The sequence below is a fragment of the Neovison vison genome, chromosome 1 (assembly GCF_020171115.1).
Source record: "Neovison vison isolate M4711 chromosome 1, ASM_NN_V1, whole genome shotgun sequence".
In the NCBI taxonomy this organism is placed as follows: Eukaryota; Metazoa; Chordata; class Mammalia; order Carnivora; family Mustelidae; genus Neogale; species Neogale vison.
This window is the reverse complement of record NC_058091.1, coordinates 92,998,532-93,021,644: the sequence shown is the minus strand read 5'-3', so window position 1 is coordinate 93,021,644 and position 23,113 is coordinate 92,998,532. Positions and strand designations below refer to the sequence as shown.

Below are 23,113 nucleotides of genomic sequence, written 5' to 3'. Positions count from 1 at the left end.
AGACTGACACATTGGCATTCTGAAAATTGAGTACATGAAGACATGAACAAGTGAATGAAGAAATGAGGCCGCCAATTATTAAATTATTTTTTTAAAAAGATTTTATTTATTTATTTGTCAGAGAGAGAGAGAGAGAGCAAGAGCGAGCACATGCAGACAGAGTGGCAGGCAGAGACAGAGAGAAGCAGGCTCCCTGCTGAGCAAGGAGCCCGATGTGGGACTCGGATCTCAGGACCCTAGGATCATGACCTGAGCCGAAGGCAGCCGCTTAATCAACTGAGCCACCCAGCTGTCCCAATTATTAAATTATTTAGAGGGTTACTACTTTGAGGGCGAGATCAGACAGCATGCATGATAGGCTGGCAAGAACCTCTAAACGAATAGTACTCTCTGGTCTCCTGGGAGGCTCAGTTGGAAGAGTGGATAACTCTTGATCTCAGGGTCAGGAGTCCGAGCCCCACATTGGGACTAGAGTTTACTCAGATAAAAAATAATAATAATAAATAAATAAAAATAATAAATAAGTAGTACTCTTTTCATTCCATTGCAGCAGTTTCCAAATACTATATTCTGGGCGTAGCTGTGTGGGGATCCCTCAGGAACTAAAGTGCAGATGCCCAGACATGCCTAAAGATTCTGAGTCAGTAGGTCTGGGGTAGGACTCAGGAATCAATCAGTATGCTCTTTTTTTTTTTAAAAGCATGTGAGCTTGAGCAGGTGGCTGAGGGAGGTGGGGACATGGAGGAAGAGAGAGAATCTCAAGTAGGCTTCATGCCCAGCTTGGAGCCCCACTGGATCTCAATCTCAAGACCCTGAGATCACAACCTGAGCCAAAATCAAGAGTGGGACACTTAACTGAGCCACCCAGGTGCCCCAGGCACTATGAATAAAGGTTCCCTGAGAGCCACTGTGGCTTGCATGAGGTCAGGTTGGAACTCCGAGTGCCATTTCACCAGGCCTTAATTCTGCCCTGCTTCGCTCTGAGGACTGCAGGCGATCTGCAGCGGCACAGGTCTGTCAGGAAGCCGGGGAGGGCAGAGCACCCCAGTCCTGCTCAGAGGACTTAGGGAAGCCTTCCCAACAATTGGCTATCTCTAACTCTTCCTGAGGTGGTTACAGGGATTGTGTCACAATCACTGAGGAGCTATGACCAAGCTAACTTCCTTTGCCTTAGTGTGATATTCCTAAAAAATCTCTGTTGACCTCCCTATGTGTTTCACTTTGCCTTCATTTTTCCTCATTTTCATGCCCCGTGATTTTCCAAATGGCCAAATGACACTCCTCTTATTAGTCATGGGCTGTGAGCACCGCGGGTGGAATTTTCTCAAGCCTCATGTCCCTGTAAATAGTTTCTGTGGATGATGTTATTGGATGGGAAACCCATTTGTGATGGTCCAGCAGCAGGGGAGTGCTGGAGGCTGGTGAGCAGAGAGCCTCGGTTCAGCTTCTGTTGCTTATTTGGAAAACTCAGTAGCTGTTTCTTTGGATTCATACACAGTACTCTGCGGTTTCCAAGGGTCCTGGCATGTGGCTTCAAATAACAATTAGGGCAAGAACAATGAGACAGATGCTCATCTCTTTAGAGAACAGTTTCTAGCTCTTTATTAAGCCCTCTTTTCAATCCAGGAAGTTCCTGAACACAAGAGCATCATCGAAAGAGACATGTGTTCATTAACTTCAGAAGATTATCATTCTAGGGGCAAGAGAAATCAGGGCTACCCAAAGTTGGTGTGTTGTGGTTAAAAGCAGGGACTCAGGGGCGCCTGGGTAGCGCAGTGGGTTAAAGCCTCTGCCTTTGGCTCAGATTGTGATCCCAGGGTTCTGGGATTGAGCCCTGCATCGGGCTCTCTGCTCAGCGGGGAGCCTGCTTCCTCCTCTCTCTCTGCTTGCCTCTGTGCCTACTTGTGATCTCTGTCAAATAAATAAATAAATAAAATCTTTTTTAAATAAATAAATAAATAAAAGCAGAGACTCAGATATTCTGGATTCAAGCCCCACCTCCAGCCCTTGCTAACTGTGTTTGAGTAACATTCTCCTTGCCTCGGTTTCCTCATCAGTACAGTGGGGATCATTAAAACTCCCTCACAGATTGTGTAGTGATGACTGAGTAAGATAGCCTTGAGAGAGACTGAAAAATGCTGGGCATATAATAAGCTTTCAAATGTTGGCAACATTGTTATTTATTTAGTGAACAAACATTTTTTAAAAATACTGTATTTATTGAGAGAAAGCAAGAGAGCGAGAACAAGGGGAGGGGCAGAGAGAGAGGGAGAGAATCTCAAGCCGACTCCATGCTGAGTGCAGAGCCAGATTTGGGGCTCAATCTCAGGACGCTGACATCATGACCTGACCCGAATCCAAGAGTTGGGTGTTTAACTGACTGAGCCACCCAGGCGCCCCAGTGAATAGACTTTTTGAGCAACGCTTAAGTGCCATTTTAAAATAAAAAGGCAAATTACAGTGCTCGGTACTCATATGAAAAGACTCAAAACATACTATCAAATTAAAAGTGTATCTTCGAATGAAATACTACAAACAAATTTTAAAACTTTTATATACATATATTTATGTGTATGTATGTATGTGTATGTGTCTATGAATTCTATGTAAGTATTCAAGCATAGGAATACATCTGGGAGAAATCCATTAGCAAGTTACTATCAGTGAAGAGATAAGTCAGTTTTGTCCAAGGGCAAACTTGTACAGTAGGATAGAGGTGAGGCACCCATACCAGGTGGTTTTTGCTAATAAGTTGTTAGTATAGCACCCAATTATAATATCATTTCTTACTATCATGAGTCTAATATGCTGTCTGTGAGGCTATAGATACTCATTCATGAATTCTATAAACATTCAGGCAACACCACCTCATGCCAGGCCCTCCGTGAGGCAGTGGGAACGTACATAAGACCTGACCTCTGCCTTGGGGAAGGTTTCAGGGTAGGAGGATTGTAGAGATCACCAAAAATAAAAATACCATCAGCACCAAAACAGTCACAGCTGCAGCCATATGATATTTTATAACCCCGATGGAAACACCAGCCAAAACTTACAGAGCGTTTGTAAATGTGCTAGACATGCCTATGGATATTATTATGAATGTGATCTATGATTGTTACAATTATTGATGCTATTCTTTTTTTTTTTTTTTTTGAGTTTTATTTATTTATTTATCGGGGCAGGGGGCAGAGGGAGAGAAAATCTTAAGCATTGACTCTGTGCTGAGCACAGAGTCCAACACTTGGGGCTTGATCTCACAACCCTGAGATCCCAACCCGATCTGAAACCACGAGTTGGTTGCTTAACTGACTGTGCCATGGAGGCTCCCCTTGATGCAATTTTTAACCAAAGCAAACTGCTTCAGAGTTAGAGAATCTGTGACCAGCACCCTCCTGTGACTGCTAGAAGTGTAATTTCTGTGCTCTGCCTTCCGGCATTACCAAGGATTTTGCCTCCCTGGTGCCTTTCAAAAACCCAGCTCAGGGGTGCCTGGTTGGCTCAGTGGGTTAAAGCCTCTGCCTTCGGCTTAGGTCATGATCCCAGGGTCCTGGAATCAAGCCCTGCATCGGGCTCTCTGCTCAGCAGGGAGCCTGCTTCCTCCTCTCTCTCTGCCTGCCTCTCTGCCTACCTGTGATCTCTGTCTGTCAAATAAATAAATAACATCTTAAAAAAAAAAAAAACAGCTCAGACAGTGCACATTGCATTGTTTCCAGGTGCCTTCCTCCCTTAACAATATATATGAAGTCATGTTGCTCGTACCTTAATCGCACTGATTTCTCAGCCTATTTAAGTCCTCTTTATTGCATGTTTTTTTTTTTCTTTTAATAACCTGCCTTGAAGAAAGTTAAGCTGAAACTGCTGCTCAGCTTCCAAGATGTTACCACCCAAAGTGCATGCGCTTTTCTGCCTCTGCAGCTGCCTCGCACTGGTCCATCCTATTGACTGGCAAGACCTAAATCCCGTTGCCCAAATTAGATCATCAGGTAAGAGGTCTCTTTGTTCAAGGGCTTGAGCAACTGACCCATTGCCAGACTCGACTGACCCCAGAGCAGTTGCACGTGTGGATTTTTAACTAAGGTTAATTACAAAGGGGCTTATGGAGACCTTGTGTTCTGGGGCACAGAACAAAGCCTCCCTTTCTCCTCACTCCAACCGAAACTGAAGAAGCTCCCGTCGTCTTCCACGTCATGACGGCAGGACAGAACCAAGTGAGGCATTTTCAGGCAAACCAGAAGCTCAGCTCACAACCATGGTAGAAAACTTCCTCAACCCGGCCCCTGGTCTCTTTCAGCACCGTAACCCGCCCCCACGCAGGCGCAGTGACACAACCCCTTAGGGCTCCCTCAGAGGCAACCGCAAAACCTGCTCCCGTGGAGGGGGAAGGACAGGCAGTTGTCTTGATCAACAGGTTTAGTTCTGGTTCGTATGAGGAGGAGATGAGAAAATGGCAGGTTAGGGTCTTGGGGCCCAGAGGGCAACGGTGTTTCCACTGTCCTCACAAGGAGAGGAAGGGACGAGCTGAAGAGCTCCAGGTGAGAATGGACGCGCATCTCTTGCTCATTCTTCCCTTGTAGTGGGAGGGAAGAAGAGGCAGAGGTTGAATCAGGCCCGGAAGAGGTGGCCTGAATGAGGCAGCCGTTTCTAGACAAGGACATGTGCCTTCACTAAGAAGGACCTTGACTGCAAAGAGCTTTGTGAATGCCTGCAGATCCCGGAGCATTGTGCTGCATCATCTTCTGTAGCCAGCTTCCCCTCAGGTGAACCGTGTAGGCGGCTTCTGAATGGTGTCACACTGTCTAGCCCCATGCCTGGTCACTCTGGATCTAGCTGCTCAGGTTTGACGGGTGATTCCTTATTGTAACATTTACAAAAAGCTTTCATCACTCTGTGCCTGATAAATATTGCCCTGTTCCATAGCTAGGAAGGTAAAGGCATCCCTAGGAAGGACCATATGTTGTATCTACATTTGCATGGGGAATGGTGTAATATCTCACAGGTGCACTCATTCAACAACACTTACCAGGAAGCTGAGGCACTGGTGACTAAGACAGTGAGTTTGTGGACAAGCTCAAGGACAAGCTCAAGGAGCTTCCAGCCTAGTTGAATTAGTTTTCCCATTACCTTTTCTAAGGATTGGGAACAAGGAGCATCTTACACCGTGAGAGGATTATCAGTGAAGAGACATTTACATCATGTACTTTTTATTGGTACAGCGTTTGAATTTCAAAACACATTTTATATCCCCTTCATTGTTGAAAATCATTGGAAAGCTGGCATTGGACGGGCAGAAACTTGGGGAAACAGACACTACTTTATTCTTCTTTATAGCCTCATCCTTGAACCCAGTGACCCATTCTCAGTGCTCAAAAATATTTTGTTAATTACTAGAAATCATTTATTGAATAAAGGGTTAAAGTAATGGATAGTTGTTTGTATTTTTCTAACCAAATGAATATATAGAAAGTAGGGTTATGCAGGTGAAGTATGAGCTACAGATATCCTTTTTGTGAGTGGAAGACATGAAGCTATGTAAGGAAATACCATGTTCCTAGCATGTGTACAATTCATCTCAAATCCCAGGAATGGGTATCAGGAATACTTGACAAATGAACCCTACTGGAAATGTGTAACAAGATTCAAAGCCCTGAATCGGTTCCAATGCTCCTCTTAAACAAAGGTTGAAGAAAAATAGAACGTGACATGTATAAATTCTGAACCACAAACTGTATCTTCTAGAGGGTAGCCCAATTCTACCTGACAAGCCGCCTCCTGCCTCATCCTTCATGATGAGCCCTGATCTAACAGATGGTTCGAGAACAGGAAATCCAGGACTGTGACTGGATTAGCTGCAGGCTGATGAAACTTTCTTACAACCCCCCACCCCCAGCCCCACCAGCACCAAACAGCCACAGGGCTCTGTAGACTTACACCCCAAGCCAGGTCAGCTCTAGGTCTCACGAGGGGTCAAGTGTCTCAGACTAGACAGCCATATAGCCTCACCTTGACCTGTGGCTCCTGAAGGTTGAGTGAGGAGACTTTGCGGAAGGGCAGGTTTTAGAGAACCTGGGTACTCCCAGGTGATTGAGAAAAGTTCCCTGAGCCTATGTGGAATGGAGATCTCACAAGAGAAACTTTGTGTGACTCAGAACCCTTCCATGGCTCTAGAACTTAACTCTTAACTTGGCACCTCCAAGGCAGCTGTGGGCTCTCTGGGACTCTTCCTCAAACTGTGAGCCAGAGTCCTCCCCCTCAAGCCCGCTACTATCCCATCATGGCTGATGTGGGTGGAGTCACAGCAGAACAGGGCTGCTCCTCGAGGAGGGAAAGTCATGTGTGGTATCTCCCTATGGATTAATGTCTCCCCGTTACACCACAGAGCATGGCTTGGTAGAACATCTTCAATGGGAAAGAAAGTGCCTTTCTAAATAGGACTGAAAATGTTCACCTTAAAGGTGAGGTTGTTTTTTGTTTTGTTTTTATGTCTGAGGAAACACCTTGGATTTTGGATCTGCCCAGAGGGAAAAGGGTATGACATAGTTTAGATCTGCTAACCCTCCCCTGAGGGCTTACATTTGGGTAGTCAGAGTTAGCTAATTCTAGGTAAGGAACACATAATACCAGTTGTCTGCTAATGAGGTGTTGTGTGCTGGGCTAGACCTTTGACTTTCATCAGCACTTTATTCTTACAACTGTCCTGCAGGCCAATCAAGTGCTTTTTGCCCCACTTCACAGAGGAGGGTCGGAGAGGGGAGTAAATTGCCTAGGCCAGAGCATCACAGCATCACAAGTCTAGCTGGGATCCTAACTAGGATCACCTAGCTCTAATGCTCCAGGTCCATTCATCTCCTGCTTTCCTTGGAACTCCCTCCTGGCCTTTGAACTATCAGTTGGTGACCTGTGTGTCCAACCAGGTGGTCTGGTACCTCAGCCTAGTGCTGTTTGTTTGTTTGCCTAGTACTTTTCAAACTTTAATAAGCAGAGCTTTTCTGAATCGTAGAATTGGGTTAAGGCTAAAGAGCTTGCATGTCCAAGCTCCAAGGTTCATGTTTGGCAAAAACATATTGGGGAAATGGTCTTTGACATGGTCTGAATCAGAGCAGAAGCTAAGGACAAGGCTGAAAGTATTAGGAGGTGATAGCTTTAAGTTAGGGAAAGGGCTGTGTCCACCTTGCTCTTGTATCCCCACAAAATACTTTGCTTACATCGGGCCCTTAATATTTATTTGTGTTTTACTAGTTGGGTAAAGAAATGAAGGAGACCAGAAACTAAGGGGTGTGACTTCATTCCCTTGGAATTTCCTTTTGCATAATAAAGTCTGGTGTGTAATGAAGGACAGCGAGATAATATTGACCTTTTTTTCAGCATGGGCCAATAAAATACAAGCTCTGATGGCTGCTGCAAGCGTCGGCCAATCTAAAATCCCCAAAGGAAATGGATCTTACTCTGTTGGTTGTACAGACTTGATGTTTGATTATACTAAGAAGGTAATGCTTTGATTAATACCACTTAGCCTTATAACCTAATATTGACTATTAGTATTGCCCACTAAAATGATTTGAAACCTGTCCTTGCCCTCACCTGAGAATGACTCACATTCCCATTTATCTTGTCCCATTGGAAGCCTTTCGCAAGTTCAGTCATTCCCCAATTTGCTGCTGTCATCTGACCAATATATCTATAAATTCTCTTTATTTTCTCCATCCATAATGGTTGAAACCAACAGGCTTGTGCTTTCTTTTCACTCAGAAAGCATACTGTTCTATTTTGCTTCTCTTTCTACTGTGTTCAGTCACCACAGCAGCTTAACTTTTTTTTTTTTTCTGGACCTCTCTGTGAACAGCAGAAGTATTAGGGTCTTCACTAATTAAATGTGCAAAATAGCTATTGGAACATAATGGAGAAGGAACCTCACTAAAAGTATGTTAATTTCTTTCCTCTACAGGGTACCTTCTTGCGTTTGTATTATCCATCGCAAGAGGAGGACCACCACTCTGACACCCTTTGGATCCCAAACAAAGAATATTTTTTTGGTCTTAGTAAATACCTTGGAACACATTGGCTTATGGGCAAAATACTAAGCTTATTTTTTGGTAAGATTCCCAATGATCCTGCTTTGTAGGCTCTAGAATATAAGAAAAGCTAGAAAACAGCAGAAGTTTCAGGCAAAGATTAAAGTAGATTTTCTCCAGTCTAAACTTCTCTTCAGAAGATGAAGTGTTTCTTAAAAGCCCAGATAACCATTAGAGAATCAAGGGTTCTCATTTGCTTTGTTCTACATATATGGGGGGAGATGGAGGGAGTGAAAGTGTCAGATTTTCCGACTGCCTAAAATATCTGTCTCTGGCTGGTCTTTCATTTTCCTGCTCACATACTGTGGAGGAGCAGTAATCTGGTGAGTAAGAAGCAGGCTGGCTGTCGTGCCCCGTGCCCTGGATGCTTTGTAGGAAAGGGAAAAACAATTTCTCCCCTATGGTAAGCGAGGGGACTCCATCCTCATTCCCATCGCCCATCCCCAAGTACCAGGTTCTCTCACCAAGACAACCTGTTGGGCATTCATGACTTCGTTTGTCTACCTATCACTAATATAGATGTTTCCTTATCTGTTTGCTCAGACACTACTGTTGGGCCAGGGCTAGCCATGTCTTCAAACTTCCCTCTCAAAATTACCTACAACTTCTGGCATTTATTTTAAACATCTCCATGGAGTTCTCTTAAAAACCCCTCTACAACAGAAATGATGGAAATGTCACTACACCTCTGTATGGTGCTGAGTAAGTTACAAATCACTTCCAGAGCAGTCATCAGTCTTCATGACTGCAGCTCTGTCTAATAAAGGAGAAAATGGAACACAAATCACTGAGGGTGGCAATGACAAGAGCAGTTGAGAAATGAAGGAAGGAAGACAGTATCTTCCATGTTTTGAGCCGCTTACTAATGTCACGAGATGAGTGCTTTGCCTATATGTCCTACTTTGATACCATTCTCACAAAAGCCCTATAAGATACCATCTGCTCTGTTTTATGAAAGAGGAATGGGAAACTCAAGAGTTCTTGGAACTTGTTCAAGGTCAGTAGTAAGAAGCAGAGCTGCATCCAAGACCACATCTGAGTATGAAGTCAATGGTGTGTTCCTCTTGATCAGAACCAAATTAGAAGGAAAGGAGTCCCTGATTCGAAGATTCTGGTTCTCAGTGTAATGCTCCTGCAGTTCATTTTAGTTTCGGAATATTCCCTTTGAAGTTCTGCCAACACCTGGGCTTGGCACTAAGGAATAGCCTTCCTGAATACACCTGTAAGTAGGAGACTGTCTTATCTTAAGCACAGAGCTGGCAGTGAGAACAGATGATTAATGATTTTATGGTCTTGAGAAAAACTACATGCTTCAGGTCCTTGGTCAGTAGGTATCTAGTAGCAGACTTTTTAATGAATTGACTAGTAATACATTAAAAACATAAGTATGAATTCCGTGGGTCAGGATTTGCACTAAGAAGATGTAAGTTAAATTAACTAGGAACATTCAAGTCAGAGAAAACACTAATGATCATTTCTCATTGTTGTCTAGGTTCAATGACAACTCCCGCAGAGTGGAACTCCCCTCTGAGGACTGGGGAAAAATATCCACTGATTGTTTTTTCTCATGGTCTTGGAGCATTCCGGTAATGTTTGAAAGGCTGAACAATTTGAATTCCAAACGACCAATGACCGAATGCATCCCACTCCCCCAAAAGAAGAGCAGATTTTAGAGTATTGCACTGGGTCCTGTCTTGGAGGAATTGGGGTTCCTCAGCCTTCGGCTGTGGTCTGTTCATCAGTCCAGGCCTATCCTGTCAAGCAGTTCCTTCCTTCCAGCTTATGGGGACTAGCCTCATGACAAGAAGAGAAGGATTCACATTTTCGGCTGTTGCCCTTCTATGTTGTAATATTTACAGTCTCAAAACCATCCCGTGGGTTAGACCTTCTGAGAAATTGACACCAAGATTGGATTACCTGTAAAAGACATTTATTGAGAGAAATGTCTATGAAGAATAGAGGGAACAGAGCAGGAAAGATAGGGAGATCCTTCAGATCATGATGCAGCTTGGACACATGGGAAGGAGATGGGGAATGGTGAGACTGGGTACAGAGTCTCAGATCACAGCACACTTCAAAGAGACATGGGACCAGGCCAACCAAGGGAATGCTTGATTGGAAGTTACTCATCAAAGGAGTTCTGCATCTCACCAGAATGGACCTACATTAGTGCCCATACTGCCCAGTCTCTGGGTTCTGCTCACAGGAAGCTTAGTTGGTGCTGATAGATCTAGAGGGGCAGGGGCAGAGTGGGGTCTTTAATCAGCTCTGCTCTCTGTGGCATGACCTGGGAGTGGCACATTTTTCATGACCTCCACTCCCTCTCCTCTTCCATCCTTTCAGCTGCCTACCCTTCTACCTCAGAGGATTAGAAAGACTTTCAGAAATCGGTGGATTTTAGCTGGCAAGAAGTTGGGGAGTATCTGCAGTAAGAAATTATTTTTAGGGGGCGAGCCTGGATGGCTCAGTGGGTTAAGTATGTGACTCTTGATTTTGGCTCAGGTTATGATCTCAGGGTCATGAGATCAAGTCCCATAGCAGGCTCCATACTCAGCAGGGAGTCTGCTTGAGATTCTCTCCCTCTCCCTTTCCCTCTGTCCCTCCCTCTGCTCATGCTGTCTCTCTTTCTCTCTCTCAATAAGTAAATAAACAGATAAATCAAAAGAAATTTTCTTTGGTACTTTAATTGTTGCCCACCTAGTTATTTAATTTCTACTTGACCAGTGGTTGACAATTCCAGCCTGCTCCCTGTTTCTATAAATAAAGTTTTATTGAAATACAGTCACATTCATTCCAGCTTTTACGTTGCCTGTGGCTACTTCGGTGCTACAACGAGTTGAGTAGCTGTGACAGATACTGTATTGCCCACCAAGCTGGAAATATTTACATCCTGGCCTTTGACAAGAGAAGGTTTGCTGATCCTCCCTAAGTAGGTTGTGTTTTTTTCTACAGTAGAAGACAGAGTTCCTACTTACCTCCCTTTGGTTCTCTACTGCCCTTTCCTACTGAGTGCATATGAGAAGACGTGCAGAGAGAAGAAGGGAAAGGGAGTATGAATGCAGTTGCTTAGCACATGATCTTTGTGTCCAGTCATTTAAATAAGAGTTGACATGTGTTCAGTCTTTACCCTGGTTTAGACATATTTACAAGCACTGAAAATGTATTAACTTACTTGATCCTTTACAGTAATCCCACCAAGTACCCTGCCATTACAGAGGAAGGGTCAGTGACTTCCCCAGGGCAGACAGCTCATCAGTGGTGGACCAAACACAGGGATCGGACTGCAGGTCCCATTCTCCTAAGCACCACACTGCATTGCCTTCCTACATACACTGTCTTGCGAAAACTTTACAACTGTTCTAAAGCAAAGGCATTATTAGTCCCATTGTACAGGTGCCGACAAGGAATATAATTACCTAAGTCATATAGCTGATAAGTAGTAGGGCCAAGATTAAAGCCCAGAACTCTCAAACGTGATATTTAGAATACTGCATCAGGGTTTCTCAATCTTGGGACTATCGACATTTGTTGTCGTTGTGTGTGTGTGTGTGTGTGTGTTTTAAAGATTTTACTTATTTATTTGAGAGAGAGAGAGAGAGAGAGATATGAGATGGAGAATGTCAGAGGGAGAAGGCAGCTCCCCGCAGAGCAGGGAGCCCAATGCGGGACTCAATCCTGGGACTCTGGGATCATGACCCGAGCCGAAGGCCATGGCCTAACCAACCAAGCCACCCAGGCACCCAGGCCTACAAAAAAAGTTTTGCAGGAAATAATTTCTTACAGTGGAGGGTGGTCCTGTGTGCTCTAGGATGTTTAGCGCTATCCCTCTACCCACTAGAGGCCAGTAGCACCCTCTGCCCATCATGATAATGAAGATACCTCCAGATGTTGTCAAATATACCCTGAGGGCCAGAGCTTTGAGAACCACAGCTATCTGGTTTACCCCCCGGGCATTACTACAGGGGTATAATGGCTCCATGTTCCCAGGTTTATTAGTGGACCCTACCTAGGCATGGCTGGTAGTTAAATGCTTTCCTCCTTTTGTTTTGAAGGACAATTTATTCTGCTATTGGCATTGATCTGGCATCCTATGGGTTCATAGTTGCTGCTGTTGAACACAGGTAGGTCACCTGGGCTCTAATTTTCAGAAAAGATTTATAAAAAAAAAAATCAGTGGAATTGTCAACTGTGGTTACATGATGAAGGAAAACAAAAACAAAAACAAAAAGGACACGGGGTTAAACTATCAAGAGTTAAAAAGCAGCTAGCATTTCTGGTGTTTATTGTGTGCCCTGTTCGTGCACCATCATTTAATATTTGTAAGAACCCTTCAAAATGGTTACTGTTATCACTGTTTGAAAGAAGAAGGCAATGAAGCTGGAAAAGTAAGTAATTTGCCCCAAACCACACAGTGGGTAAGTGGCAGCCCTGGGATTTAGTTTCCGGCAGGAGTCTCCAGCTGACCTCCTAGAATTAGAAGATGGAAAGGGTGGACTTGACCTGTAGCAAAGACATTTTCTTGGGTGCCTCTTTGACATGAAAACAAACAGAGAGTGGAAGAAGACTGGGAAGTCAGAAAGCTCAGAGGGAAGCTGGGGATGGGGAGCATGGGAGGGGATGAAGGAGAGGAAGAGCGAGGGTAGGGCATTGACTCTGTTTGATTGCAGAGATGGATCCGCCTCCGCGACTTACTATTTCCAAGACCAGTCTGCTGCAGAAATAGGAAACAAGTCTTGGCTCTATCTCCAAAGCCTCAAAACGGAGGAGGAGGAGATGTCTGTACGAAGTGAGCAGGTACGTGGCAGCCGAAGGGGAGGGGGCCTGGAGACTAAAAAGTATATGCAAACGGGTTAAGGCTTGCTCATGTCATTTATGTGCTACGGGGGGAGCTCCTCGCTCTCCTGCTTCCCATCCCCCAAAGACCTGTCAGAAGATTCTCTGAGAGACACAGTTCCCTTAATGAAAAGTCTGGATCATAGTGAAAACAAAGACAAACATACATATCCTGAGAGAAGACGGTACATATTCAGAAATCTTTTGCAGTAGAACTGCTCATTTTAGAATCTCAGACGTGCTAGAAAAGAAATGGACAAAGATCCTCCCTTCCAAGACAATATTAAAGACAGATGCAATATGGAATAAGTAGGAAGATCTGTGTGTGAATGCTGGTGCCATCACTTCAGGGTGGGCTGAGCTCAGACAGGTTACTTACTATGTTTGACCTCTTTGATCCGTTACAATATAATGAATAATAACAGTATCTTTTTCACAAGAGTGTCTGGAAGATGAGGTAAGAGAGAGCACACTGGCTTTCGCCTCTGTGCCAGGTTTTGCAGTGGGTGTTTCATATATATGTCCTTGCATGTAATCCCACCCACATTTCACCGAGGTAGGCATTGCCATACAACAAACGGAAGCTCAGAGAGGTTGTGTACCTCATCTGAGGTCACACAGCAGGTAAGCACCAGAGCTAGGATTTGGATTCAGCTATAACCTGCAAAGCTGGAGCCCACATCAAGACACTGGTCATGTTCCAGTCACTAATCACTTAGACATTTCCAGTGTAGAAGCAATCAACCAGGTTTCCCACATGCAACGCCTACGCAGACTCTAAAATAAGTGCCACAGCTTTTTACTTTGTCATTTCCTTTTTCTGATCATCATCTTAGGTACAGAAAAGAGCAAAGGAGTGTTCCCAAGCTCTTGATTTGATTCTGGACATTGATCGTGGAAGGCCAGTGAAGAATGTCTTAGATTTAGAGTTTGATGTGGAGCAACTGAAGGTGAGCTTAAGAAAAAGCCATGTTCCTTGGTCTGTCATTCTTCATTGTTCCTCTTCATCCGCTTTTCTGCTGTAATGCAAGGCTTGACATGACAGAGGGCTGCAAATTAAAAAAAAAAAAAAAGATACGCGAAGTATTACAGCTATGAGGAATGCATTAGGTTGCGTGAGATATGAAATTGCAAGAGCCAACAAAAAGAGTAAATTCTCTGGTTCAAATCAATACGTCCAGTGGAAGTAGTTAAATTTCTGGATGGCTCTTGCATATTTTTGAGCTTGATCCTGCAGTGGTGGTCAGAAGTTTTCAACAGACTATTGAGAGGGAGTTGAAGACTGTCGAAGTGGACCGCATGAACAAAGAAATTGTGCATGGGAGATGGAGGATGGGATAGAAGGAACAAGAAGTACTTCAGTTCAGGCAGAAGATGATGGTCTGTTCTCCTGATTCAGTGAAGACTTTGTTGTCCCTTAGTCTGCCCCTCCCTCTCCTGCCTCCGTGCTTTTGTACATGCTGTCCTCTTGGCCTGACACATTCTTCTCCCTGAGTCTTGCTTACTCTCCCAGGTCAGGCATCACCTTCCCCAGGAAGCTTTCTTGGACCCCACTGCCACCCCTGGGCTGCTGAGCTATCTGTCACGTGTGCTCCTTGGCACCACCCTGTTGAACACTGTTGTATCTGCATCACATACCTGTACCTGGTCCTCCACTGGTAGACTGGGAGCTCATTGAAAGTGGTCTGTGGTGCCTGGCATAGAGCAGGTGCATGACAGATACACAGGGAATGAACACATGAATTAAATGTGGGGTGGGGAGAGGCAGAAGTCAGCAATGATGTCAGTGTTTCAAGTGTGGGTGCCTAGGAACTTTGCCTAGTGTACTTTGAACTTCTACAAATGCCCAACATGTGGATTTGTGTGTATATATGCCCATGTACGTCCATGCGTATGTATGTGTGTGTATACATGTGTGTATGTGTGTGTGAGTGCATGTGAGTGTATGTATGTATGCATTTCTTATACAAGAGATCAAAGTACTTAACCATGCCCATGCAGTGAACACAAATTTTAGAATGTGAAAAACCATTCTATTCTAACTGCCTGTGAGACAGTGATTGATATATATTGTGCTGTTTTATACAGGACTCTATCGACAGGGATAAAATAGCAGTTATTGGACACTCTTTTGGTGGAGCCACCGTTGTTCAGACTCTCAGTGAAGACCAGAGATTCAGGTAAGAGAAGGAAGAGAAAGAAAATGAAGTTATTGGAAGACAGAAAGCTATAACCCATGTGAGAGAGAATATTTATCAAATTCTTTTTTTTTTAAAGATTTTATTTATTTATTTGACAGACAGAGATCACAAGTAGGCAGAGAGGCAGGCAGAGAGAGGAGGAAGCAGGCTCCCCGCTGAGCAGAGAGCCCTACTCAGGGCTCGATCCCAGGACCCTGGGATCATGACCTCAGCTGAAGGCAGAGGCTTTAACCCACTGAGCCACCCAGGCACCCATTTATCAAATTCTTAATGAGGAAAGGATCCTCCAGGGTTTATAAGGCTGTTCTTTTGCCTCCATAAAGTACTCCGTATGAATTTTCCCAGACAGAAACCATCTACCTCGCTTGCTACTAAAAGCTTTCCCCATGCCTATGTATTTTCCCTCATCATTCTTATATATTTGCTTAAGGGCTTAATATTTTCACTTGGAAATCTATCCATTTATATATACATATATATGTGCATATATATATATAATATATATGTATATGTATATGTATATATAGAATCTATCCATATATATGTATATATATATAAAATCTATGACATAATGGTTGTGACATCAGTAGTGTATCTTACAGTATTTCTAGATTTCCCCAACATGCCAGGCATTTTTAAATTGATTTTTTTTTTCCCATCTTTAAGATCGATAGAGGTCTTGGAGTGCCTGGGTGGCTAAGGCAGTTAAGCATCTGACTCCTGGTTTCAGCTCAGGTCATGAGCTCAGGATCTTAAGAACTAGCCCAGGTTGGGCTCTGCACTCAGTGTGGTGTCTGCTTGAGCTTCTTTCTCTCTTCCTCTCCCTCCTCCTCTGCTCCTCCCTCCACTGGCTCTCTCGCAAATAAATTAAACACACAAACAAATAAATAAAATATTATTTCACTTAATATTTCACATAACACCCTAGAGGGTATTATGCTAGGTGAAATAAGTCAGATAAAGATAGTTATCTTACGATTTCACTGATAATGTGGAATTTGAGAAACAAGGCAGAGGATCATGGGGGAAGAGAGGAAAGATGAAATGGCATGAAACCAGAAAGGGAGCCAGACCATGGGACTCTTTTTTTTTTTTTTTTTTTTAATGAACGTTATTCTTTTATTTGGAATTTAAATGGGAATATTTTTGAATCACATCATTAAGAACAATATTTGATATATTTTTTAGAAAGTGCTTACCAAAATTTTTTAAAATTATTTTTATTAACATATAATGTGTTATTTGCCCCAGAGGTACAGGTCTGTGAATCATCAGGCTTACACATTTCACAGCACTCACCATAGCACATACCCTCCCCAATGTCCATCACCCAACCACCCCATAAGAGACTCTTAATCTCAGGAAACAAACTGAGGGTTGCTGATGGGGAGGGAGGTGGGGAGGGATGGGGTGGCTGTGTGGTGGACATTGGAGAGAGCGTGTGCTGTGGTGAGTGCTATGAATTGTGTAAGCCTGATGATTCACAGACCTGTACCTCTGGGGCAAATAACATATTATATGTTAATAAAAATAATTTTTAAAAAATTTTGTAAGCACTTTCTAAAAATAGACCTGTACCCCTGAAACAAATAATAAATTAGATGGTCATTTAAAAAAATAAAAATAAATAAAATCTTTTTTTTTTTTTAAATGGATAGAGGTCTTAAATTATAGTTATTTGGGTGAGAGTCAGGACCAGGTCCCAGTCTTATAACTTGAAAAAATATCTTCTTTCTTGAACCATGGCATCACAGACTAGATGAACTCATGAAGAACCAACCATCTAGAAAATGGGTAGGACCCTTTGTGAAACTTCATCTCACAAATTTTTAAAATCAGTTTCTATAAGGGAATTCTCTTCTTTTGCCCATTTAGCACATAAAGTGGAGTGTCCAAAAGGTTCAGAAACATAGGATAAACTTACTTTTTTTTTTTTTAAGATTTTATTTATTTATTTGACAGAGATCACAAGTAGGCAGAGAGGCAGGCAGAGAGAAAGAGGGGGAAGCAGGCTCCCTGCAGAGCAGAGAGGCCGATGTGGGCCTTGATCCCAGGACCCTGGGATCATGACATGAGCCAAAGGCAGAGGCTTTAACCCACTGAGCCACCCAAGGCGCCCCAGGATAAACGTACTTTTAAAACTCAAGTTACATTTTCAAATGATATACCTTGTATGTTTTTCTTCAACCTCCAGACACTTATCCAGGTGAAGGACCTCTACCTATAAAGCAACTGGTCCAATAGTTAATTGTGAAAAAGGCACAGTAAATGGACTGCAAGGTGTCCAGAAGGCCCGGAAACATGGGAGCAATAATGCATATATTGTATGTCTTCAGACACCCCATAGTTTTGGAGAAATTCTTACTGAAAAGTTTATTTTGAAAGCAATGTAACAAAAATGATGAAACATTTTAAAGATACTCTTATCTTTTTAAGGTCACAATTCCTAAATGTCTCCTAAAGAAAATGATTATGTAATTCCAAGTCTGCTACCTTACAAAGCTCATCATATTCCCTTCCCACACTGAGGTGTAATACCAGTGAGATAACCCACAGTAAACCAGGATGGTGTATGCCCATTAATCCTAACGTCATTAGAAATTCCGCATGTCTGTCAGCGTGTCACCAGCCTTCTTTTGTCATTGTCCCCGAACTCCTGCAGATGTGGGATTGCCCTGGATGCTTGGATGGCTCCGCTGGATGATGAAATATTTCCCAGAATTCCTCAGCCCCTCTTTTTTATCAACTCGGAACGGTTCCAATATCCTGCTAATATCGAAAAAATGGAAAAGTGCTACTCACCCGGCAAAGAAAGAAAAATGATTACAATCAGGTGAATATTAATAAGTGATTTATTTCATGATCTGAAACAGAAACTTGAAACTTGGATATACACCAAAAGATACCATTTGGTAGGCATGATAGAGTCGTTAAATGCATTGTTTAGACTTTCTATGAGGGAGAAAATGAGATAATTTCAGGGTCTAAGTGCATTTATGCTTATTCTTTTTTAAATGCAGATGTTTTGAAATGTGTTAATGTAAGTCCTTCCTGTACTGATAATTAAAATTTGCATTAGGATACAAGAGCAGGCTTATGCATTTGGGAGCTGGGGTAGGGAGAAGTATTCCATCAACAGGCTAGACTCGGAACTCTTTGGGGAAAAAAGGGAGAGCATCTGTTGAGATCTACAGTGTGTACCTGTTTCAGAAGAATATGGATTTGTAAATTCCCCCAAAGCTATAGTGGGATGCCTTTGAGCATCAGTGATATGCTGGTATCATGGGTCTGAAAAAGAAACCCCAGGAGAGTTTTGAACTCACAACGTGATGTTACAAGGTAGGGCTCATCCCTCTTCTGAAATCCGGCTTATTTCAAAGAAGACAAGAAGAGGGGGCGGGAAGGAAACACAAACCATGTAGGCAGTAAATGCTATGGGGTCAGAGAATGGAGGCTTTTCCGCCTGAGGTGCTCAGGACAGGCTTCTTGGCAGACAAGGGAGTAGAATTGGTCTGGAAGGATCAAGAGACTTTAGATAGTGAGAAGGGTCTAGATAGTTAAAGACCTCAGTTTAGCTTCACGTTAGCTAAGGACTTCAGTATTTGGATGGGCAAGTCTATTTAATTTTAAAACAGAAATAATGCAGAATGCCTAGCCTCCCTCAACTCCACTTCTTTACTAGGCTCTTCCTCTACCTTATTTTTTTTTTTCTTCCTTTCTCTGCTAGGAACCTGGAAATAATAGCTCATATTTCATAGTTCATGCTTACTTCCCTGTATACTTTGATTCCCGTAGGCTAGCTCCCCAACCCTCCACCAGCATACTGGAACTCGCCCTACCAAGGACATAAAAGACCCTGCAGGCTATTTGCCACTTGGACCCTGTTCTCTGTATCCATTTGAACTTAACCTTGTGGACATCCCTGTTTCTCCCTCCAGGGGTACTGCAACCCTACTCTTCGCCCTTCCTCCCATTGTTTTGACCGCTCCCTCCCTCTCTTCCGCCATGGTCTCCTCCTGAGGCCATTCCACCACTGTTGGTAGCATCTGGGCTTCTGCTGCTGACCCTGTTTCTCGCTTCTTTGTGCTTCTGACATTCATGTTGTGATTGGAAGCAGGGAAGAAGGAGCGGGAGGCAGATGGCTCTGGTTCAAGTATGGATAACTGGGAGTGGTGGTTGGCTTATAAGCAGGAATATAATAAAGAGGAAGGGGAGCACGGTAGGGTGGGGGTGCTGGAAAGACATATTCTTATAATCTCTTAGCTTGAACCAGGGAAATCTGGGTAGAGATGTCTGGCCACACATTGGGAAAATAGAAAATTTGCATATTACACATGAAACCTGTGCAGATAAGACCACCAAGTGGGTTAAAATTGATTTGAGAACAGAATCTTGGGAAATGCCTGTATGTATGTGAAGAGCCAGTGGAGAACAGAGTGGTTAGGGGAAGAAGGGAAGGTACAAACAAGAAAGAGATGGTCAGGGAAACAAAGAAAAAAAACACAGACCTGCAAGAAAGTGTCAAATGTCTGAGAGGCAGTAGAAAACTACTGCACCAAGGAAAAGACCATTCTACTTGATATCAGGCTGTTGGTGGATTTAAGGAGCGGCATAAATGATACCTATAAGATACTTCCAGCTTAAATAATAAAAGGAAAAGGGTTTTTTTTCCCTTAAATCTACTTTATCCCAGGCTTATGTGCAGTGTGTTTTGACTAGCATCAAATAGATACGAAGTTAGGTGGTTTTGGTAAGCAAATATAATAGGCTTCTGGCTCTGAGTACACAGTCCCTGCAAAACATAATACGTTGCATCAGCTCAAAAAAAAAAAAAAAAAAAAAAAAAAAAAAGAAAGAAAGAAAGAATCATTTCTTCTAAAGCCAAGATGCCACTGAAGACTGGAATCTTTGTTTACCTAAAAGGGAAGATGAAAATATACTCTAAGATCCCTATACGTGCACCCTGTGACCCACAAATACAACTAAAGAGATCAGGTTTTATTACCTTGGTTTTTCAGTACATAGCCAGCGAGGCCAGTATCCTTCCTGCACCCTAACTACAGAAATAAGTTTGTCAAACTATGTGATTTATAACTCTCCTTTCTCTTTCAGGGGTTCAGTCCATCAAAATTTTGCTGATTTCACATTTGCAACTGGCAAAATAATTGGATACATATTCACCTTAAAAGGAGATATAGATTCAAATGTAGCACTTGGTCTTAGCAACAAAGCTTCATTAGCATTTTTACAAAAGCACTTAGGTAAGAAACTAAGAGTATTTCATGACGTAAACTAGGTGATCCTTAGGACAAAACTCTCTTAATCCAGCCTTAGTCCTATTTTAACTGTCTCCAGTTGGTTTGCAGTGTAATAGGGCAGTAAATCAGTTTGCAAACAGAAGCGTGAGAAACTTAATTCTGCTGCTTGCATGCTCTGTATCACAGACAGCGAGTCTACCTGTTAAAGGGAATAGTTCTTCTGGGCGCACTTGGTGGACTTCCATGCTGAGGGTCCTGGCTGATCTGCAAGTGCCTAGCTCCATCACTTACACAGAAGCAGCGGCCAGGGCTGTAATCATGTCATTAGTGAGGCTATGCTGCCACCTAGAGGCACTGAGCTGTTACTATGCTAATATATTACCATTTCTATTTTACATATTACCATTTCTATTTTACAGGACTGCAGAAAGATTTTGATCAGTGGGATTCTTTGATTGAAGGAAAAGATGCTAATCTTATTCCAGGGACCAACATTAACATAACCAGCCACGATGTCAGTCTACAGAACTCTACAGAAACAGAGCAACAGCATTTAGATTAAAAGCCCCTTTTTAAAAGTCTTGTTTAAAAACGGTCTAAAAGTGTGTGTGTGTGTGTGTGTGTGTGTATGATTTTAATGTATTTTCTCAAGTAACTCATATTGTAAAATGTAGACTATACCATAAAAGTGATTGAAGCTTGGACTAGGATTTTTTTTTTCCTTAAAATGTAAAGACAGATGTATATCAGAACCATGCCAGTCTAAATTTTGGTTTTAGTAAGATGATGCTTTTTTAGTGTCAAACTTAATAATGACTTTTACGTTACTTTAGTGGACAAGTATATCAAAACAGGCACGATGCTAATGAAAACGTGTTGCAATGACATAACACTCCTTAAAAATACAATACAGGAAAAAATACAATACAGGTTTTCATGCATCTTTTTTTTAATTGTGAGTAGAATTGAGTTTTAGCAATGTGGTATTCTAGGTAGAATTTGGAAACACTTCCCTTTGACTTTTGGTCATGGGAAGAAAAATTAGATCAAGCAAATGGTGAAAGCATTGTTTCACCACAGGATTAGGGATACTCAACAATTTCAATATGGTAACTAAATGGGGCCTGGCCAAGGATAAGGATATTGGAGACAAGGCAAAGGCAGCAGATTAAGATGGATGAAAGAGAGTTTATAATTTGTTGCCTTTATTTGATGGTTTATCTCAGGTGGATTCTACCTACTCAAGGAAGGTGCATAAGACAGGCCAGGGATTCGGATTATAACACATTATTCACGCGAAGGTTGCGAAGGTAACAAAGGAAACATTTAGAGTACTTTTAACTGGCTAATTTTTCCAATTACTTTGATGTTCTTTAATTCTGTACAAAGTTGTGGAAGCAGAATAGCCCAACACAGGCATACGTTGCTTTAGTGGGCTTTGCAATTTATTGCATTTCTTACAAACTGAAGGTTTGAGACTTGAGTGGAGGAAGTAACAGCAGATGGGGTGGAAACAGAGAACTTGAATTCAAAGTGGGGCCTGAAGAGGGGACTGAGTTGCTGCAATCTCTTGATAAGACGTGAGTGGCTGAGAATGACTGCTTATGGATGACCAGAGAAAGTGGTTTCTTGAGCAGGTTTCATCTCCTGGTGGAGATGCTGTGAAGGTTGTTGAGATGACCACAAAGGATTTACAATAGGAGTTACCCTTCGCAGAGAAAGCAGCAGCAGGTCATGAGAGGACTGACTCGTTTGGAGTGAGTAAAATGCTGTCAAACGGCATGCAAGAGAAACTTCACAGAAGGAGGAATCCATCGAAGGGGCAAACTTCATTGTTCTTATTTTATTTTATTTTTTTTAAAGATTCGGACAGAGAGAGGTAGTAAGAGAGGAAACACAAGCAGGGGGAGCAGGAGAGGGAGAAGTGGGCTTCCTGCAGAGCAGGGAGCCTGATGTGGGCTGGATCCCAGGATGCTTAACCAACTGAGCCACCCAGGTGCCCCCACTGTTGTCTTAGTTTTTTAAATTGCCACAGCCACTCCAGCCTTCAGCAACTGTCCCCCTCGATCAGTCAGCAGCCATCAACACAGAAGAGAGACCCTCCACCAGCAAAAAGATACAACTCACTGAAAGTTTAGGTGATGGTTAGGATTTTTGTTTAGCAATTAGGTAGGTTTTTTTTTTTTAATCAAGGTATGTATATCACTTTGTTTAGATAATGCTATTGCACGTTTAATAGACTACACTGCAGTGTAAACATAACTTTCATATGTACTGGGAGACCAACAAGTCATTGACTCACTTCATTGTAGTGGTTTGGAACTGAACCCATGTATCCCTGAGGTAGGTCTGCACATAAAGGTAAAAAGCTCAAAACTTCCTTATATATCTGGGAGTCAAGGGAAATGGGTTTTGTTTCCCGAGGAATATAAAAGCGTGTGACACTCATGAGTCAAGTATATTTTGCCTTAGTGGTGGTCTGGTTCCTGTGAATTCTCCACACGGGTTCAAGCCTGTGGGAACAGGGATACTCGGTTTCACAGAGAGCCTGGTTAACCACTCCATCCCCACCCCTTCTGCTCAGTTAATAAGTGACCATGTATTTTGATGTGATACTTCAGGCTATCTTAAGTGTTTTACAGAGCAAAAACGCTCATTTTGAGAAATCTGACTTCTATCCTATAGCCATTCTGATTTTAAAAATTTTTAGGTGTTAAGTAAACTCCTTAGCGTGAAACTGAAGGCTTTCTAT

The 23,113-nt window shown here is 42.7% G+C and overlaps 1 protein-coding gene across 3 annotated transcripts in view; it reads left to right on the top strand.

Moving 5' to 3' along the window:
* The window catches only part of PLA2G7 (phospholipase A2 group VII), a 38,604-nt gene extending 17,541 nt beyond the window's left edge, over window positions 1-21,063 (top strand). Inside the window, exons 2-12 of one of the 3 annotated variants that reach the window (XM_044252304.1) lie at window positions 3,845-3,983; window positions 7,363-7,484; window positions 7,943-8,090; window positions 9,562-9,655; window positions 12,122-12,190; window positions 12,737-12,863; window positions 13,739-13,852; window positions 14,991-15,082; window positions 17,766-17,936; window positions 20,216-20,364; window positions 20,781-21,063. In XM_044252304.1, the coding sequence (XP_044108239.1) occupies window positions 3,875-3,983; window positions 7,363-7,484; window positions 7,943-8,090; window positions 9,562-9,655; window positions 12,122-12,190; window positions 12,737-12,863; window positions 13,739-13,852; window positions 14,991-15,082; window positions 17,766-17,936; window positions 20,216-20,364; window positions 20,781-20,923 (1,338 nt within the window). In that variant the 5' untranslated portion in view covers window positions 3,845-3,874 and the 3' untranslated portion in view covers window positions 20,924-21,063. Of the gene's footprint in view, window positions 1-3,840; window positions 3,984-7,362; window positions 7,485-7,942; window positions 8,091-9,561; window positions 9,656-12,121; window positions 12,191-12,736; window positions 12,864-13,738; window positions 13,853-14,990; window positions 15,083-17,765; window positions 17,937-20,215; window positions 20,365-20,780 lie in introns of all 3 variants that reach the window. The other 2 variants (XM_044252296.1, XM_044252313.1) reach the window with 2 other exon arrangements.
* Window positions 21,064-23,113: the final 2,050 nt, after the last annotated feature.